Source organism: Carex rostrata, chromosome 10 (genome assembly GCF_964058835.1).
Source record: "Carex rostrata chromosome 10, lpCarRost1.2, whole genome shotgun sequence".
NCBI classification, from domain to species: domain Eukaryota; kingdom Viridiplantae; phylum Streptophyta; class Magnoliopsida; order Poales; family Cyperaceae; genus Carex; species Carex rostrata.
Window position 1 is genome coordinate 10,980,920 of NC_135927.1, and position 21,769 is coordinate 11,002,688.

At 32.3% G+C, this 21,769-nt stretch overlaps 1 protein-coding gene across 1 annotated transcript; it reads right to left on the minus strand.

Annotated features, from left to right (window-relative positions):
* Window positions 1-17,723: 17,723 nt before the first annotated feature.
* LOC144560527 (thioredoxin reductase NTRB-like) lies at window positions 17,724-21,298 on the minus strand. The gene is made up of 4 exons (XM_078309751.1): window positions 20,593-21,298; window positions 20,090-20,380; window positions 19,150-19,447; window positions 17,724-18,023 (listed from the first exon to the last, which is right to left on the minus strand). The coding sequence occupies exons 1-4, from the start codon at window positions 21,043-21,045 to the stop codon at window positions 17,962-17,964; spliced, it is 1,104 nt and encodes a 367-aa protein (XP_078165877.1). The 5' UTR covers window positions 21,046-21,298; the 3' UTR covers window positions 17,724-17,961.
* Between the last annotated feature and the right edge of the window lie 471 nt (window positions 21,299-21,769).

A 21,769-nucleotide genomic window follows, 5' to 3' on the forward strand; every position in this document is an offset into this window, starting at 1 on the left:
TCATATACATACACACGATAACACTTTTTATTTATGTTTTTTGATATCATATTATATGTCGATATTGAATTGTTGTATGATATTTAATATTAGATTTGAATCGAGATATTATTTGATATCATTGGTATTTAAAAAGAATCATCACATCATCAAATTGTTATCAGAGATCATGATTAAATTTTATTAAAAATACAGAATCATATAAATTTTCTATTAATATGTGTCTTAATTTTTGAATAATTATTATTATTTTCATTTATATTTTTTTTATAGTATATCCCCACTGAAACGCACGGGTATGATACTAGTATATATATAGAGGTTGGCTAAGATCAAAGTGGTAGTTTATGAGCTTTGGTGCTACTAATTTGTTTCTCAATTTTCAAATTTCAAAACGTCAATCTGAACCGTTCAAGTTGATCTCTATATTAAAATATGCTTGGACACCAAATTTTATATTTTTCTGAATTATTTTACTATTTATTAAGCCACTTTGAAAATCGCTGATCCAACGGTGGCTTAACAAAACAGTAAAATCAGAAGCCACCGTTGGATCAACGATTTTCAAAGTGGCTTAATAAATAGTAAAAAAATTCACAAAAATGTAAAATTTGGTGTCCGAGCATATTTTAATATGGATATCAACTTGAACGGTTCGGATCGACGTTTTGAACTTTGAAAATTGAAAAACGAATTGGTAGCACCAAAGCTTAGGAACTACCACTTTGATCTTAGCCAACCTCTCTCTCTCTCTCTATATATATATCTCTATTCTATTATTAAGCACGTTGGGTGTCCGATCCGCCAACGGCTATGATTGAGAGATGAAACTTCAGATTTGATCTCAGCTCTCTAATTACATATTTTGTCTTCTTTTGATTAAATGCATCTGTTTTATGTATAGAAGTCTAAATTTAGTTAAAAACATACCCACCACATATGCTGCCACACGATACGTTACAATTAAAATTGAATAAATTCTGAAATTTAGCGATATATTTATTTGTTTCCTTTTTTTTTTTCATATTTCTCCTCTTCAATTAAGAAGACTCCAGCTTTCATTTTCTTATTTATTGTTTCCTTACTTCTTCGTTTTTATACGGATCAAAATGGAAATCATTTTTTTTTATTTCCTTATTTCTCTTTCTTTGTTTCTATACATATTGGTGTGGGCAATTTATAATATATTTCCGATATAGAATATATCAATGTGTGTGTGTGTTCTAAATTGGAAACAAAGAAGAATATAAATTGGAACGTGTGTGTGAATATATATTTTTCTTATAATATGTGTGTGTGTGTGTATCCTATACATACACACGATAACACTTTTTATTTATGTTTTTTGATATCATATTATATGTTGATATTGAATTGTTGTATGATATTTGATATTAGATTCGAATAGAGCTATTATTTGATATCATTGGTACTTAAAAATAAAAAATCATCACATTATCAAATTGTTATCAGAGATCACGATTAAAGTTAATTAAAAATACAAAATGATATAAATGTTCTATTAACATGTGTTTTAATTTTTAGATAATTATTATTTTCATTGATATATTTGTTTCTTATAATATGTCCCCGTTGCAACGCACGGGTATGATACTAGTATATATATATATATATAGAGAGAGAGAGAGAGAGAGTTAGGCTACGGTGAGTTGCGAAGTAAAGCGACTATTTTACTTCACGCTCATATTTTATGATTTTATAGTTCAAAATATCGATCTGAACCGCTCAACATGATCTCCATATTGAAATGTACTTGGAGACCAAATTTTACAATTTTTGGAATTTTTTACTATTTATTAAGCCACTTTGAAAATCGCCGATCCAACGGTCCAGAAATTTTTACTGTTTTTACTGTTTACCCGGATTTTCCGATTTTCAAAGTGCCTTAATAAATAGTAAAAAAATTCCAAAAAATGTAAAATTTAGTTTCCAAGCATATTTTAATATAGATTAAACATCTAACGGTTTGGATCGGCTATTTGAACTTTGAAAATGAAGATATTGCGTGAAGTAAAAACGTGTTTTACTTCGCAACTCACCGTAGAAGATTTTTCCAATTTACTCAATTTTAGATATCTTTTAGGAGTTTTTAGGAGGTGGGTCATCATGTTTTGGGAAGTAAGATACATATTTTACTTCCTGTTAATATCTTTATTTTTAAAATTCAAACAGTTGATGTGAACCTTTCAACATGATCTCTATATTAATATGTGCTCGGATTTCAAATTTTACATACTTTGGAACTTCTTTTTTTACTAATTTTTAGATTTTTTTTTTATAAAATGCTGCTTTTTAAATTTTTTTTAATATTTTTTCTACCATATAAAAGGAGTGATTTTAAGAAATTCTAATAAAAAGGTAAAAAAAATTTAAAAAAAATGTAAAATTTGATCTCCAAATATATTTTAATATGGAAATCATGTTGAACATTTCTGATTGAATGTTTGAACTTAGATATTGATAAAACATGTACTTTAGTATTTCCCAAACATGCATATAGCCCACCTCTAATTTTAGATTGTTTAGTTTTTTTCTTCAAACAATAATACATTTAGTTTGAGTAGCATTTCGTTAAATGGATAACTAAATTTACAATTGACTTAAATTTATTTTTAATTTAATAATTTTATAAATATTAATTATATAATACAACACAGGATGGATATACAGTATAACAATCGTATAAAATTAGGGAAGTTAATTAATAGCAAAAATAAATACAAGTGAAAACAACTATAAATAAATACATGCTTTTGTACTCGGAGGAATAGCGCTCCCGCTTCCGTGATTTTTATTTTTATCCAAAAAACAAATTCTTTTATTATAAATAACCACGGTTTTGCAAAATTTATAAAAATGCCCAAACCGCACAGAATATTTGCGGTCCGGATTTAAAATTCCGGACCGTATATAATATTTGCGGTCCGAATTTTTTTTTTTTTTTTGATTTAAAATTCCGGACCGCATAAAATATTTGCGGTCCGAAATTTTAAATTTTTTTTTTTTGCATTTAAAAGTTCAACTTTGCACATCTGGTTAACATATCAAAACACCTTCAAAAATCATGAAAAGTTACCGACATGCAGTCTTGACTTCATAGAACAAGACTGTGAAGTTTCATACAAAATCTCAAAACAGATTGTGAGATATTGGCTCTCAAAACTTGCCCGAACTGCTGAAGGAGTGTTTCTGAGTCCAACTTTGCATATTTGGTTAACATATCAAAACACCTTGAAAAATCATGAAAATTTACCGACATTCTTTCTTGACTTCATAGAACAAGACTGTGAAATTTCATACAAAATCTCAGAACAGATCGTGAGATATCGGCTCTCAAAAATTGCCCGAACTGCTGAATGAGTGCTTCTGAGTCCAACTTTGCACATCTGGTCAACATATCAAAACACGTTCAAAAATCATGAAAATTTACCGACATGCAGTCTTGATATGTTAACCAGATGTGCAAAGTTGGACTCAGAAGCACTCCTTCAGCAGTTCGGACAATTTTTGAGAGCCGATATCTCACGATCTGTTCCGAGATTTTGTATAAAACTTCACAGTCTTGTTCTATGAAGTCAAGAATGCATGTCGGTAAATTTTCATGATTTTTGAAGGTGGTTTGATATGTTAATTAGATGTGCAAAGTTGAAGCACTCATTCAGCAGTTCGGGCAATTTTTGAGAGCCGATATCTCACGATCTGTTCTGATATTTTGTATGAAACTTTACAGTATTATTCTATGAAGTCAAGACAGCATGTCGGTAAATTTTTATGATTTTTTAAGGTGTTTTGATATGTTAACCAGATGTGCAAAGTTGGACTCAGAAGCACTCGTTCAGAAGTTCGGGCAATTTTTGAGTGCCGATATCTCACAATCTGTTTTGAGATTTTGTATGAAACTTCACAGTCTTGTTCTATGAAGTCAAGACTGCATGTCGGTAAATTTTCATGATTTTGGAAGGTGTTTTGATATGTTAACCAGATGTGCAAAGTTGGACTCAGAAGCACTCCTTCAGCAGTTCGGGCAAGTTTTGAGAGCCGATATCTCACAATCTGTTTTGAGATTTTGTATGAAACTTTACAGTCTTGTTCTATGAAGTCAATACTGCATGTAGGTAAATTTTCATGATTTTTAAAGGTGTTTTGATATGTTAACCAGATGTGCAAAGTTGAACTTTTAAATGCAAAAAAAAAAAAAAAAAATTAAAATTTCGGACCGCAAATATTCTATGCGGTCCGGAATTTTAAATCCAAAAAATAATAAAAAATTCGGATCGTAAATATTCTGTGCGGTTTGGGCATTTTTATAAATTTTGCAAAACCGTGGTTATTTATAATAAAAGAATTTGTTTTTTTGGATAAAAATAAAAATCACGGCTCACGCTTCCATTATTTTTATGTTGTTATTTAATTGTTCTAGTTATTTTTTATATTTCGTGTTCATCTAACGTTGTAACCTTCCAAAAAAGGCAAACAAAAAATTAAGGAAAAGGCTGCTTAGAAAAATCTTAAAGAAATGATATGATAATATATGTGCCAATGTCTTCTTTGTATATGCCAATTTGTATTAAAATGGCTAACGACACCTATCCAAATCTAGCATGTAACTTTTTCTTTAAAATTTATTTAAAACACATGATTGGACATTTTCTAAATAAATTCTCTTTGCAAGTTGCTACTACCATTTAGAAAAATAATCAATGCTAGATCAAATTGGATACCTTTTATATTATTAAGAAACTTTTTTATCACAATCTCTATTTTCCAAATCTGTATTTAAATGTGAACTATTTATTTCCATGTACTCTTAATTTTAGTACATATAGAAAGTTACAATGTTTCTTAAAAATCAGATATAGAATGTAGAGGAGGGATCACTTAAACAGTTAACAATGATTATTTTCTTAAATTTGACAATAGATTTCTAAATAAATAAAAAATAAAAAATAAATTTAGAGGTATGTTATTGGACATATAAATAGCCTAACAATAAAATTTCATGCAATTTAAGAATTGGACTCTTTCAATTTCAAGGAACTTTATATACGGGGAAACTTCATCAAATCTCATCATATTTTATGGACATAAAATGTCGATAATATGTTGGAATTCAAAATTGAATTTTATTTTGAAGATTGTGAAAATTGTTTTTTTTTTTTTTTTTTTTTTTGAGAACTTGGCAGATGTTGGAAGATTGTTAAAATTGTGAAAATAATAAATTGTTAAGTAATTATCTCCCTCTCTAGAATGTATATATGTTAAATTAAGAGTGATCACTTGACAATGATATTTTTCTTATCAAAGTTTTTTTTTTTAAAGTAAGTTTAAAGGTATGTTGCAGGATATATAGATAGACAAATAATTTAAATTTTAACCACTTTAAGTATTATTTGATGATGTTTCATAGATCATTAATTAATTTCTGGCCGTTGAAAATTTAAGTCACTTGATGTATGGTGAAACACACACCAAATATCAGCATTTTTTTTATAGATGTGGTCAATATATATATATATATATATATAGAGCTAGGCTACGGTGAGTTGCGAAGTAAAGCGACTATTTTACTTCACACTCATATTTTGCGATTTTAAAGTTCAAAACGTCGATCCGAACCGTTCATCTTATTCTCCATATTGAAATGTGCTTGGAGACCAAATTTTACATTTTTTGGAATTTTTTTACTATTTATTAAGCAAGTTTGAAAGTCGCTGATCTGATGGTCCAGAAAATTTTACTGTTTTTACTGTTCACAGCAAAACAGCAATTTTCAAAAATGCTTAATAAATAGTAAAAAAATTCCAAAAAATGTAAAATTTGGTCTCCAAGCACATTTCAATATGGATTAAACATCTAACGGTTCGGATCGGTCGTTTGGACTTTCAAAATAAAAATACGGCGTGAAGTAGAAACGCGTTTTACTTCGCAACTCACCGTAGACTACCTCTATATATATATATATATATTGATCAAGTATAATGTTTGATTTTCAATGTTAGTTTTGCTTTGAAATATTCTCAAAATTGTCAAATTAGATCACTGTGAAAATGATCCCCTCTATGTTGAAATATGATGTCTATAACAATTGAGATGAATAATTAATTATTTATAAATATTTACATGGGGGTTCATAAAATGCACTCTTTTGATATGTCTGTACAAGTGCAACTTGTATATCTACGTATTTTACAAATTATTATATATACTTTAGTCTTATCCAGGTCGATCTGTATATTATTTAAGACAATGAATAGTCCTAATTAGACACAAGATAAAAAAAACAAATACCTTTAAATGCTATTCAGTAATAAGAAAATAATAACAATCAAATATCAATTTCATTAGTAGCTATTTATATGGAACCACCCATTCCTGCTACACATTGAAATATTAACAATCAAAACTTATATATTACACAAATAAACCAAATATATATCAACCAGGCATTTCTTTATGATGTGTACAAATTAAGAGTTTGTTTTGGAACAGCACTAAGACAGAATATGTTTTATATATTCCAATATATATATATATAGAGAGAGAGGGTTCAAATGCACCCAAATTTTTGTGCACCCAAATGCACCCTATCTTTCAAATTCTTTTTCTCCGTTTTCAAAGTCCGAATAGTCATCCGAACTGTTAGATGCGATCTATATATTAAGATGTGCTTGGAGACCAAATTTTACATTTTTTGGAATTTTTTTACTATTTATTAAGCCACTTTGAAAATCGCTGATTTTACATTTTCTGGACCATTGGATCAGCGATTTTTCAAAATGGCTTAATAAATAGTAAAAAAATTCCAAAAATTGTAAAATTTGGTCTCCAAGCACATCTTAATATATAGATCGCATCTAACAGTTCGGATGACTATTCGGACTTTGAAAACGGAGAAAAAGAATTTGAAAGATAGAGTGCATTTGGGTGCACAAAAATTTGGGTGCATTTGAACCCTCCTCATATATATATATATATATGTACTTCTCATGCATTCATGATTTATATTTTGAATTTTTAATGGCTCCTATGATGTCTTTATTGGTCACTGCCAACGCTATCACCCATTGTAAAATAAATAATTAATTAATTAGTCTGACATGCATGTTAAAAGCAAAACCATAAAATCGCAGGAACGTGCCACCAAATGGCAAAAGGGGTTTATAACACGAATGTAGAGAAGAACCTCATTGGATGCATAAAAATAAACCTTTGGACATAGGTAGGGGACAAAGCTAACTACATTAATTAATGCTGTAATTATACAACTAATTAATCAAGTGGGATTAAGTTAATCATATTGCTTAAAATAATCGGAGCGCGCGGCGCGTTGTCTGACCAACGGACGGTGGGGGATGCATGTGCAACCCGCTGTTAGCATTGTCGTGTTGTGTTATTATTTAAATACATCTTAATACTTTGATTATTTTATTTCTTAGTTTGGTGGGGTATGCATGCTTTGTATTATGCTATGCTGTTTAATGCATGTATACTAAGCGGGATCTCATTAGCTTTTAATCGTGCTTGACTTTACTCCCTTCAATAATTTAATTCATTAATATTACTTTTGATTTGTATCTCCCATTGGTACCCCTCGAACTATTTGCTGATGAAATAACAAATTATTACCAAATTTAGAGCCTAGATAAGCTCAAATGATTAGTATTTAAAAAATAATTAATAAATTTTTGATTTGATTAATTATTTTTTTATTATCCCTTTATGGGCAATCATACTTTTATAAAAGAAAGATGGAAAATATTATGCACTAGTGGAGAACACACAATTACTGTCACCTAATTTAGCCGACACTAATACTTTAGTATCGGTCATTTTGAAATAACCGACACTAATAACATTACTGTCGGCTGATTAACTTTAGGCGACACTAATAACTAAGAATTACTGTCGGATCATAATAATTAGCCGATACTAATAGTTAGTGTTGGCTTTTTATAATTAGCCGACATTAATAAGTAAGAATTAGTGTCGGCTAATAAGATATAACCGACACTAATAAATTACTGTCGGCTCTTTATAATGAACCGACACTAATTCTTATTTATTAATGTCGGCTAATTATAAAAATCCGACAGTAAGTCAAAAGACCGACACTAATAAATCATTTATAGCTAGGTTTTTTTTGATGAACTCACCCAGCCACGCTGAGCTCCCTCTCCACTGATATCTCTCTACGCGAAACACGGTATTTTCTAAACTCCTTATTCCACCATTTAGGCCACAACCAAACATGGTGTAAAAGATTAAAGTTGGCCCATTCTACATACTCCAAAAAAAAAAAAAAAAAAAAGGAATTTGCAAGTGCCAGCATGATTGAACTGTGTCAGGACTGCATTTAATTGATTTAATAAATTGAGTAAATGTATGCATTTTTACCAAGTACCTTATTTTTCTATCAACAATTAGTTCGTTTCATTCCAAAAATGGAACAAAGTTGAACCTAACAATACTGGATCATTTAAATGGAGTTGACTTGGATTTTGAGATCAACTACATGAGAGGGTTGGAATGGTAATATGATGGAACATAAAATTATGCTCCATGCAACAACCCAATTGACAATGCAATTGCAATTAGTATCTCACTTATAGTCGTCAATATTTTTAATCAAGCAATTTGCACAAGGTTAGCTGTATCAAATAGCTTGCTATGCAATGCCTTCTACTAATTTATTTTATAATCATATTTTTATGTTACAAATTCCCTACCTTTATCCTACAAACAACTTCCCTACCTTGCACAAGCCTTCTGAATTTCAGCAATCACCTGATTCGCAGTGTCAGAATCAAACAATTTTGAACCGTTCAGCAATCATGCACCTGATTCAACTTTAATCTTCTAAACCTTGGACTTTCCTCATATTTTAACATCCGATAAATTTTTATATCAATTTTGAACCGTTCCGCTATTAACAAAAACATTAATTTTAGAATTTGTGTGGTTATCACTGATAATTGAATTTCTGTGATAATTGAATAAAAATATACGTACTGTTTGTTTTTCAGGAAATATATAATAGTCATCTTGCTACAATTTTGAGGGATTTGGTGCCACGATCTCTTCATGTCACTCGATTCGGCATCAAAAAAAATTGTAAGTACAATATGAAACTTATGTTTAATTTTGTGCATGGATGTGTATTATGATAAATGTATGTAGTTAGTTAAATGTATGCATAGTTGGTAGGTATCGTGCTAAAGTATTGTCTTATGAGCCATAACCGAATTATTAATGCCTTTAGGTCATGATACCCGTTCAAAATTAATCCAATAGGGATTAATTTTGAATAGTCCCCGTTTTGGGACTGCTCTTTGAATATTTTGTCTCAATTAGGATGTGAACACGCGTTAGTCGCGTTTTAGTATTTAAGAAAATTTCGGCAGCATTTCCTCGAATTAGTTCCCCGGATACTCGGGGAACTAAGGGGAAATGCTGCCGAAATTTTCTTAAATACTAAAACGCGACTAACACGTGTTCACTATAGAGACAAAGTATTGAAAGAGTGGGATAGGATTGTAAACCGGCCCTATATAAGCCCTAAATTGAACATTTGACCCTAAATGTGTACTTAATTGTGTTTTCTTATAATTGCAGATGGACCGCAGTTGGATGTATGGAGCATCACGTGTTTCAGATGAATATTTGACTGGTGTTGATGAATTTATAAAAGTTGCTATGGAAGACATGACAAATAATGGAAATGTGAAGATGGCGTGTCCTTGTCGTGATTGTAACAATAACCAGAAATGGTCTAACCTCGTCCAAGTGAGGAATCATTTAATCCGCCGTGGGTTCAAGCAAGATTATACGTGTTGGATATGGCATGGTGAGAGTTTGGAAACCGGCATAGGTACTGGTACTGGTAGTAGGAATCAGGAAGACCATAATTACAATAGCGGAAGTGATATGCAAGGCGATGGAAATGATGATATGGTGGTAGACGAAAGTGGTAATGTTGATCAAATGTTACGTGATTTAGAAGAGGATTTTGGTAATGATAAGCAATATCATGTATTTGAGAATTTGTATGAAGATTCTAAAAAATATTTGTATCCTGGTTGTATTAAATTTACAAAATTGCAAGGTGTATTGAAATTGTATAATCTAAAAGCATCTAATGGTTGGAGTGATAAAAGTTTTACTGCGTTATTAGAAGTATTAAGAAAAATGCTGCCGGATGGAAACGAGATACCATGTAATATTTATGAAGTGAAAAAAATGTTGTGTCCAGTGGATTTGGAAGTTCAAAGAATACATGTATGCCCAAATGATTGTATATTATACAGAAATGAGTATGTAGATCTCGATGAGTGTCCAAAATGTGGTACATCACGCTACATAAGAAGGAAAATAACCAACGATAACAGTGATGATTCTAAATTGATTATGTTATAACCTATTGTCATTGGTTTAATCATATCAGGAAGAACAAGAAAAGGCTTTCAAGGAAGGCACATTCACCCCCGATCGATACAACGATATTCTAGGAAAGTCGCTACAAAATCCAGAACATCCGGGGAGGGTGAGAGGCGTTGGATCTCTGGTGGGTATAAAGAAAGCTTATGTTGGGTGCGGAAAAAGGAAGAGACACACTTATTCGGATTCTGAGGAGAGTATTGAACAGAGAATACAAAGAGAGGTAGCGGAGAGAATGAAAGACGTATTGGAGGTGATGGAGAGGCAAGGCAGGCAAATAACAATGTTGATGGGCCAAGTAGCACTGGAGAATCGAGCAGCAAGTAGCACTGGAGCTATTCAGAGCCAGACCAGTTGCCCGTCACTGCAACCAACACATCCTCTCGATTTCATTGAGGTAAAATTGTTAACATAGAATTTTGGAGATACAGCCGGTACAGACTAAGTGCTCAAAAGCACTTCTTAACTGATCAACCAGTGCAGGATGACCACTAGTCTAAATCAAAAACCAAATGAACAGTCAAATAGAGGACTTTAAAACAATCATTTTAGAGCCAAAATTTCAATTTTTACCATTTTCTATGCATTTTCTATCATTTTTCAAAGTTTTGTGTTATATTATTCCGTTATTCCTTTAAAGGAAGAGCGCAGTTGCAAACTCCATTTGGTCCGGGATGGGCAAAAGATTGAAGTGGCCGTAGGGACGATATATGCAGGCACAGTTATTCACAGTAGACCTGTACCGCCTGGCCATGTGAGAGTAATGGTGGATGATTATGCCGCTGGTGAAGATGAGACGCCTGTACCCGTACCAAATGACGAGGTGGCTAATCTTCGCTTAGCTCGTTCCAGTTTCACGGCATGGCCCAAGGATATGATATCTTTAGATGAGGTTAAAATGCTTGTTTATAAATTTTTTAGCTTACAATTCCGTAACTAGTAGATTTATCCTTGATTTTTCATTTTCTAATTGCAGGAACCACGCAAAGAGTTAGAAGTTCCTACAAGTGAGAAGTTAGTTCATAGTGATGGGTTTGAAGAAAGAGATCAATACAAGGGATTTCAGGGTATAAATTTCGATCGGCTGGGTCCTACCTTCAAGAGTCTACGTGATCGGTTTGTTGAGCAAGTAGGCAACGCATTCTACATCGATCCGCCAATGGACATTTTCCATAGCGAGGACCTCATTTTTGTTCATGCAGACGATTTGAAGGCTTTGATTACACCAGCGACAATGCTCACTGGACCAATTATTCATATCTTCATGATGTGAGTTAATAGTAGTAATAGTGCAAAAATTTACTACTTGTAATTCAAATTTACTAATAATGACATTTCTGCCCTTGTAGGTATGCGCATAAATACTACAAGAATGAATATCCGAATGAGCTCGTTGGTTTCATTGACCCGCAAGAACATGTGGCCATTATGTGGGTGGTGATGATCGCGATAGACAATTTGTCGAGGAATACCTAACAACAGCATTGAAACAAAACAGACACAAAAAAATTATATTCTTACCATATCATGAGGGGTTAGTTCTCTCTCTCTATTTATATAATTTCTTCAATTTCTTTCATTTCGTAGAAATTAAAAATTATAGCATGTTTTACATAAATATGCAGTATACATTGGATATTGATTGTGCTGATGCCAAGAGCGAGCACGTTTTACGTGTTTGATTCCATGGGTAGCCCGAAAAAAGTTTACAAGATCTTCAAAGCGCTTGAGGGGTAGGTTTTTCATATACCGCTAAGTTGAATTGTAAATCATGCTCTCTTTTTTCTTTTTTCAGATTCCATAAGGTTTGGACTTGCAAATTGAATTTATACGCTCTCACAATTGAATTATTTTCTAACAGCCCATTCCTAACGGATTCATGTACCGGAGGACCAGGAAAAACTAGGTGGAAGCGTTCAAATGTTCAGGTAATAGTAATTAATTCAAATTTGTTCAATGGAAAAGAGATGATGTGAATAATTCATATCTTTTGACGTCATATATGTTTGTATCATTCGACATTTTGGATAGTGTCCTAATTTGAAATTTTTTAATGCAGTGCCCACAACAAGTTGGAGATTGGGAATGTGGATATTATATCATGTTATTCGTGTATGACATAATAACTCGATTCCTTGATATTTTTCCGAACCTCACGGTATGTATATTTTTTTTTGGCAAAGGTATATGCATAATTAATTTATCTTACGCCAAAAATATGAAATTTTGATATTTTATCATTTGTCGCTACAAAATGCAGGACTTTCCCAAAGAGTATAACGGAGTAAGCATCGAATACATACGAACAATGTGGGGTAAATATTTTTTGAGGGAAGTATTAGACGTGAAAAGTAAAACAATTTAGGACGTGTTGTTTAAACATGCTTAACTTAGATGTTTAATTTAGGATGTGTTGTTTTGTATTATTTGGTGAACTTTGTAATTTAGGATGTGTTGTTTTGTATTAATTATTTGGTGAACTTTGTAATTTAGGATGTCTTATTTGATCTCTTTATATAGGCCAGCAAAAATATATGGTAGCTGGCCAAATAACAGAATTTATATTTTTTATTATTTTTTAACAATTAGTGTCGGTTTTTTATTATTTAGCCGACACTAATTAGTATTAGTATCGGGTAATAATTAAAAGACCGACAGTAATGACTATTAGTGTCGGCTAATAACTAAAAGGCCGACAGTAATGACTATTAGTGTCGGCTAATAATCACTAACAAGTTTTAAGTGTCGGCCCATTAATTAAAAGCCGACAGTAATGTGTATTAGTGTCGGTTATTGCATTATTGGCCGACACTAATAGTCATTTAGTGTCGGCTGTTTATTAAAAATCCGACACTAATGCCTTACTTTTAGTGTCGGCTATTTACGAAGTATTAGTATCAGCCCGATTAGTGTCGCCTAATGTCCGACACTAATACCCATAAACAGCCGACACTAATTCCAAGTTCTCCACTAGTGATGTTCTTTCCATCAAAGATCTATTAACCAAGGTTTTATTGATAAATACTGAATTTTAACAAATAATAGATATATAAACTTTAAAATTAGACCAATATATATATTGTTGTTCGCTAGGTGCATGTTAGTGTGATGATAATATTAAATTCATTCATTGGACATCTGAAAATCTATTACACAATTGTTATATTTCATTGATATTATTATGCATGTCACAACTTTAAAAACGAAATTTACTTCACTAGTCACTTTTTGTTATTTTATATATTATAGTTCAACCAGATAAAGAAGGATTAATGCACGTGTAAGGAAAATATGAATTAATTTCAAAACTCATATCTATATTTCCATGAATATACCAAAAAAAAAAAACAAATATATATGAGATTGTTATATTTTTCTTATTATTTAAAATACATTTAGGTACAACTTATAGCTCAATAAATCTAAACTACCTTCTAATTAAATATATATATATATAAACCTCAAAGTGATAGAAGTGTGAAGGAGATGTAATAAGAAATAGAAAGATTGTTATTGCCTTATTGGCTCTCACTAATAACACTAAAAGGGGTACGGCTCCATATATTATATATCTATATATATACTTTATTAGGTGGGGGATTAGAAATGATGGTTCCATCTTTCATTGCTAGTCTTAATCTAAAGAAGAAAGCTAAGGTGACGGCAAGTGCTTTCTTTTTGGGACTTGTTTGTTTATGCTTTACTTTATTTAACATTTGAATTTGGATTTGGATTTGGATTAGTACCATAGATGGCTTTGTTTAGGTAGGGTTTTTTTTTTTTTTATTACTTTATAATTAATTGCTTTGGTGGGTCCTAGGTTGATTAACCAAGCAAATTAATTATGGAACCCAGCGGTTCTCTTTGGTTGTACTCCAACAATTAAACGACATAACAGGCAACATATAAGCTCACTGTTCATACGTGTCGTGTTCATACAAGTTAAAAGAGCTGCAAAAAAAACCCAAAAAAAAAAAAAAAATCAATTAATGCTGACTCGTTCAAGATCGGTTTTAATAAAAATTCATAATTAGTTTCCTCGATTTTGGCTCATTCTGACATGAACGAGTTAATGCCTGATTCAGTTATATGAATCATGCATGCTGGTTCAACTCATTTCTCATTTCTTTGTAATAAGAAATAAATCAAGTTCTTTTCTGATACTTTTATAATCTTTTTTTGTATTTCCTATAAGAGGATGAAACTTGTTATGAGAAAAATAAAATAAAACACGTGATTGACTTGGATAAAATGAAACTCGATTCGGATTTTTATGACATGAATTGTGTTCAAGCTTTGTTTATTTCGGTTAGATTATAGTTCTATTAACTTGTTCAGGATTAATTCGAATTTAGCTTGAATTAGACGACTCAGTCAATTAAACTTTTGATCTGCTCGAATTTAAACTCCTATCATTTTAATTGATATGAGTGATTAGAGATAACTCGATATATAATTATTTTATTTAATATGGAATATTTAGTTTTCAATATAACATGGTATGTTGTAGGTATAATGTAATTTTTGCTAAAAATTTATTCCAAAATGAGAAAATTATTTATAAATAGAACATTAATTATTTTACATTTTAATTTATTGAAGGTAATATGAAAATAAACATAAAAGTTATAATAATTATTTTTGTGTTGAGCTTGAGCTGGATTTCAGTTTGAATTGATGCGAATTCCAAAGCTCAATTATTTGTTAACTCGAGTTTGATTTGATTAAACTTACTATCAAATCAAACTAGAACTTGAATTCCAAAATTGAGTGGCTAGACCTCTAACTTTTACTTTTAAAAAAAAAAATAGAACCAGAATTAATCAGTTTGCTTGAACTTGACTTGATTGCATCCAATAATTTCACCTAGTTCTCTAATTGCTTTATATAATTAGGTTGTTGGGTCATTACATATACAAGCAACCTCATTATTTATTCAGCATTTCTTGACTGCAAATATTTTTTTACAATTTTTTTCAAAACTTTTGACTTTATTTAGTGTGACCAACTACTTTTCAAATCCAAAAATAATGTGGACAAGTTTGTCAATGATACAATCTTAAATCAGTTTTACCTAAATTATAGTCACTTGAATATTTAATGAGAACATTTTTTTCCTTTTTAACTTTCTTCAAAAGTTGATGTGTTCACTTATTATATATGAACTTCTCTGTACGGACATGTACGAATTCGTATCCTCTGCATTAACTCAAAAAGAAATCTTTTGAGTTAATACATATAGACTGTCCGATCAGCTTTAAGATCCGTGCAAATTAAATCCGTATTAATATTGAAAACCCTTTATATTTTAGGTGAAACCAAATGAACTCCGTTTACAATCAGACGAAACGACATCTATTAACTCAAAAGATGATCTTTTCAGTTAATGCAGACGATGCGTGGACACGTGGTCGAATTGTACATGCAATTAAGCTGATGGGCTCAGTAAAGCATGACGTAGTGACACGTGGACTGCTTCCATTGGTCCAGATGTGATTGAACATGTGGACACGCCGTCATGCCAGGTGGGACTTTGATGAGCAGAGCAGAGTAGGATAGATAGCCGTTGCTGTAACGGGCCCCACATCCACGTGATAATGCCGGTCAAATGCACTGTTTAAGCCCTAATAAAAGCTAAATACCTAACCTAGGTAGAATTATGTCATCCCACAAAGGGCGGTCATAATAATCAACTATTTAACCACCGAATTATGTAAACATCGACATCTGTTGAGTGTTGAGTAAATCAACTAGATAGATAGGATCGTAATTTTCATCTTTAGAAATGTACTAATTTTTTGTTAAGAGTTCAAAAAATAAAGTACTAATTTGTTGTAAAGAGTTAAAAACATGAATTTTTTTGTTTTTTCGATACCACACCGATTCCTTAGAATTTGCAGTGGCTAAAGATGGAAATATGTTAGTTGCCTTAATCCGTAAGTAAAAGTTTATGAGACTAAATTTAAAGGTAGAGATTTCTTATGATCTGGGTTAGGAATTAAAATTTTAAAAAAAAGAGGCTAAAGAAGGTCATCTTAATCCTTGCTAAGAAATCAGTGTTTGAAAGAATTAAATTACTAAAGAAATTTAATGAGGCTTAAGAATTTTTTTTATAGGAACAAATTTAGTGATTGGATTCTTTTTAGTGCATCGATTTTTTTTTCCCATCTTTCTCCTTGCAATAAAATATTTAATATATTCTAAAAGTTTAAAAATATGAGATAGTATAGTGTTCATACATATTTTATTTATTTATGTTTAAGCCGGAATCCGCACACTTGTTTAGTGTTCATACATATTTTATTTATTTATGTTTAAGCCGGAATCCGGACACCTGTTTTAGTTAAAAAATGTCAGTTCAAATAAAGGATTGATATGACTTTCTGTTCTACTAACTCCCAACAAACCAACAAGGTCAATCCAAATCAGAAGTAGACACATTTAGATAACATTTTTTTTCCTCTTTATCTAGCCATCTATGTTTTCAAAGATTAGACAACATTTTTATAGAATAATAAATACCACCATACTGTTCATTAAAATATGAAATATAGATGTTATCTCTATTACCCGCATGTGTGAAGTTTATTTAAAACCCAATTGTTAACAGCACATAATTGTGGCTAAACCATTCTCAAATGCAACTTATCTAATTAATAAAGAATTTATTTATAATTTTAATTATGGATTTAGATGAATTTTCATGTTAATTATCATGTTAAACGAGACTGAATATTAAAATATATATTTCCTTTACTAATAGCAAAAACAACATTTGTTTGCAGCAGCCATGATGAAGAGGGCATGAGGATGATGTTGATACAACATAGACAATAATTTATGATAAATAAAGAAAAAAAAATTGAGTTCCTAAAATATTTACTGTTTTACTTTATGGGCTGAGTAATGAGTTTGGGCTGACAACTGTTACAGGCCTTTACTGCAGTGATACAGGGAAACTAAGAGGAGGTTTTTACCTTTTTCTTTATAGATACATAAGTGCTATACTGCGCAAAATTACGGGCTTTTCAGTTCCTCGGTAAATAATCAATCTAGCTGCTCAAAATCTGTGTACCTCAACTGATAGAAATCCAAAATTTGTAATACCAATTTGAGGCAGGTTTGGTATTATAAGGAAATATAAGAAATTCCTTGTGTTATTTTCTCGTCACTCACTCAGGACATCTAATTGATAAATAATTGTGCTGGATCAGCACAAAAATTGAAAGTTATAGTGGAAATAGGTATACTTTATAGTGATACAAATAAATACGAAATAATCTAAACTAATAAAGATAATATTGCATGTAATTCATTTCCAGCTACTTTCAGCAGGATTTCACCAAATCAAGCAAATAAATTGTCAAACAGCGAATGAATAAACACAGCCATAATAAGAATCAATGGATTTTATAATCCCTTTCCTCGGAATTCATAAGCATGATGCACTACATCATTTCATAGCCTAGGTTTGCGAATGTCAGGGATGGACCCCATAAGAGATAGTCATTCCTCTTCAGCTCCAACCTCTTGCAAATAGTGCTCTGCATCCAGTGCTGCCATGCAACCTATTATGGGAAGCAATTAATTCAAAGTTTCAGATACTCTTAGAGTTGTCTATTTAAATTATAAAGTCACCTTAATATGGAGACTATAATATATATCAAAAATAGGGAAAATAAACAATAGGACCATCATAAACTATGTAATACCATATACATGTCACATTTAAATTATTAATGTTGCGGGACACTAGTTGACATTAATAATTCCAGTATAGAGGGGAATAATTAAGACAGTACTATTATAAGATCAAGTAATCTTAATTAACTAAATCAATATCATTACATGCCAAGTGGTCGGCACAAAGCTAAGTAAAAAAAACACAAAATAAATTTTCTTTGCTATATTAAATTATCAACTATGTTACACTGAACATTTAAAATAAAACCCAAGAAACCAACTTGACCACGAACAAAGCAAAATTGTTCTCCCTATAATATTAGACAAAGCATCTTATCTAAGCAAAGGGTTCCCTAATTAACATTCATTCTTATCCGAAATTTTTGCATATATAATATTCAATCCAATTTTTTGTAATTTCAAGTCCCATTAGGGGTGTTCACCGAGTCCGGTTTAATTTTTTTTTAGTAAAGGCTGGAGGTCAAGTCACTTAACCAAACCGAAAGAGTTTGGATAAAACGGTTCGGTTTTTCTGGTCAAATGGATCAGTTCGGATCAATTTTTAAACCGATTTATTTGTTTGGTTTGGTTTGGTTTAGAAAACTTTAAAACCGGTTAGACTGAACCGACCGAAAAGAGGATTATAATTCTTTTGAGCCTATAAAAAAATAATTATTAACATTTTCTTTCTCCTTGAGTATGAAAATCACTAAACTCTAATTCAATTGTGTATTAAAATAAATAATTCTTTTGGGCCTATAAAAAAATTCAATAAATTAATAAAAAGTTGTTTATTTTTTTTATTAATCTTCTTATTTCGGTTCAACCGAACAAACTGAAATTTAGTTTGGTTTGTTTGGTTCGGTTTTAATTCGGTTGATAAGCTTAATTGATTGGTTTGGTTGTATTTATGAAAACCGAATAAAAAATTGGTTTGCCTATTTTATTTCTGTTTTAACCAAACCAAAGCCTATGAACACCCCTAAGTCCCATCAAGCAGGAAAATCAAACCTGATCCAGCAGCAGTAATTGCCTGACGATACTTCTTATCCTGAACATCTCCAGCAGCAAATACTCCCTTCACACTGGTATGAGTGGATCCAGGTTTGGTCACGACATACCCCTCCGCATCCAACTCAAGCTGACCCGCAAGAAATTTGGTTGCCGGTTCATGTCCAATAGCAAAAAATAGACCTGAAACCTTCACATCCGACACCTCCCCTGTTATCACATTTTTCACCTTTACTCCTGCAAGTGGGCCCTTCTCACCTTCACCATATGCCTCCACCACCTCAGAATTCCACAAAACCTGAAGAAAAGAGGATATTGCTTTTGACCTATGAACTTCCTATTTTTTTTTAATTTATCTTTCGTGTCATGGCCTGATTACAATGAATTTGATACAAAAAAAATATGAATTGATATAGGCATATTTCCTTGGAAGTTTCTGTCTGGTTTTAATAGAGCACAGTCACTAATTGTTAGGAAGAATGCTTAAAAAGCTCTACCTTTCTAGTATTTTTCATACCATTGTTGGAGGAAAAAAAATTCCAAGTCCAAGCACTCAAAATGCCTATGTTATGCTTAAATATGACTGTTTGTAGACAGTCTTATAAGAGCTGCAAACCTCGTGAAATGATTCATCAATGCAACTAATAAAGCTATAATAAATAATCTAATCTAATTTTGTCAATAAGCTACCACCAATGATAGAAGATATACTGACTATTACTGTGGTATTCTTTGCCATAGCAATTCCTACTACCTTTATTAATGAATAAGACTAACAGTATCATGCCCTATCCAACTGGAAAAGCCATTTTTTAGTTATTCAACAAACATGAGGCTCTGTTGTATATGGGAAAGGTGCCTCTATTTTTTTTGCTTTTTTCTGTTATGGACAATGTTTATTTTAAAATTTCTCAACACAAACAAGAACAAAAATTCACACCTCTATCTTAGGGTTCTCCAAGGCCCGCTTTTGCATGATCTTAGATGCCCTAAACGCATCCCGGCGGTGCACAATGTACACCTTTGACCCATACTTGGTCAAGAAGTTGGCTTCCTCCATGGCTGAGTCACCCCCACCAATGACCGCAATTGGTTTATTACGAAAGATCGGTGCTGCACCATCACATACTGCACATGCAGAGATCCCACGGTTCCATAAAGTTTCAGAACCTGGAAATTTGAGCCGCCTCGCAACTGCACCAGTTGCAACAATAACTGAATCAGCCAAAACCTGAAATAATAAGAAAACAAATTATCAAAATAAACTTCTGCAATTTACACCTAGAACTGAGAATCAGTTAACACTAAGCATTGTATCTGTCAAAATTAAAATCATATTCCCCAACAATCAATTAAGTCTCTCCAGCTAATATTTCATCAGAGGGATGTTTGACGTGAGAAATTCAAACAAACTTTCAGATTGACTGGTTAAGTAAACGATACCGCGGTGGAATCAGATAGTATGCGAAAGGGTTTTGAGGAGAAATCGACTGAGTTAACAGTCTCAGTCAGGATGTGTGTGCTGAATCGAGCAGACTGAGCCCGAAAACGATCAGTAAGGTCAATGCCGAGGATCCCCTCGGGGAAGCCCGGGAAGTTCTCTACGTCGGTGGTGGTGGTTAGCTGGCCACCAGCGGCGATGTCGTTGGCCAAGAAACCCTCGAAGAGGATCGGCTTCAGCTCAGCCCGAGCAGCATAGATCGCCGCCGTGTGGCCAGCGGGCCCACTCCCGATGATGCACACCTTGGTGTGGAGAGGGGTCGATGCAGCGGAGTCTTGCATGGTGGCGGCAGAGGCGGAAGAGGTGGCCGATACGGCGGCGGCGGTGGTGGCGGTGGCGAAGGTTAAGAGGCGGGATTTCTTTAGAAGCGCAGCGAGTTTGGAGCAAACGCTCATTTAATCTACACAGGTTGTCGTTCGAGGGTTTTGACTTGAAGTTTTCAAAAAAGAAAAAAAAAATAGACTTTGAATTGATTAATCCGACAAATTAGAGACGGCTTCGTCTAAGTGGCCGATGTCTGAATCAAATCGCGTTCAAATTGGATATTTGGATCCAAGTGCATTAGTGGCGGGAAGCTATGCACGATGCTTTTTGTCAATTAATAAATAAGTGTGAACTGTCAAATTAACAAATGAGAGAACGATATTTGCATTGCAACTTAGGTTACTTAAAAACTTGTTTGTGTGGTTGGAATGTGATGCTTTGAGTAGATAATGTGGCGTGCTTTGGTAGCTGCCTTCGAATTGCGTATGGATCTTTGAAATCCAGTTTTGGTGTTCATTCTTGATATCAAATGAGATGCTATTGTGAGTGTGACCGCCACATCATTTATTTTAAGGGTACTTTTCGGCAAGAGTTTTCTTAAGATAAAAAAGAGTCTCTTTTACTTGGTTGCTTAATTCCATAGAACACTAGTTCTTTATTGCGAATTAAGACAGTCTTTTTTAGTATTTTTTGTCCGAATCTTAATCCCATACTTCTTCTTTAAGACACTTATTCTTTCTTTTAACTTCATTTAACTATCTTAATCTCATGCTTCTTCCTTTAGCTTACTGAACAATTCCTCCTCAGCACGGATTAATATTTAATCTCTCATGTGTTACCGAACAGTCCCCTTGG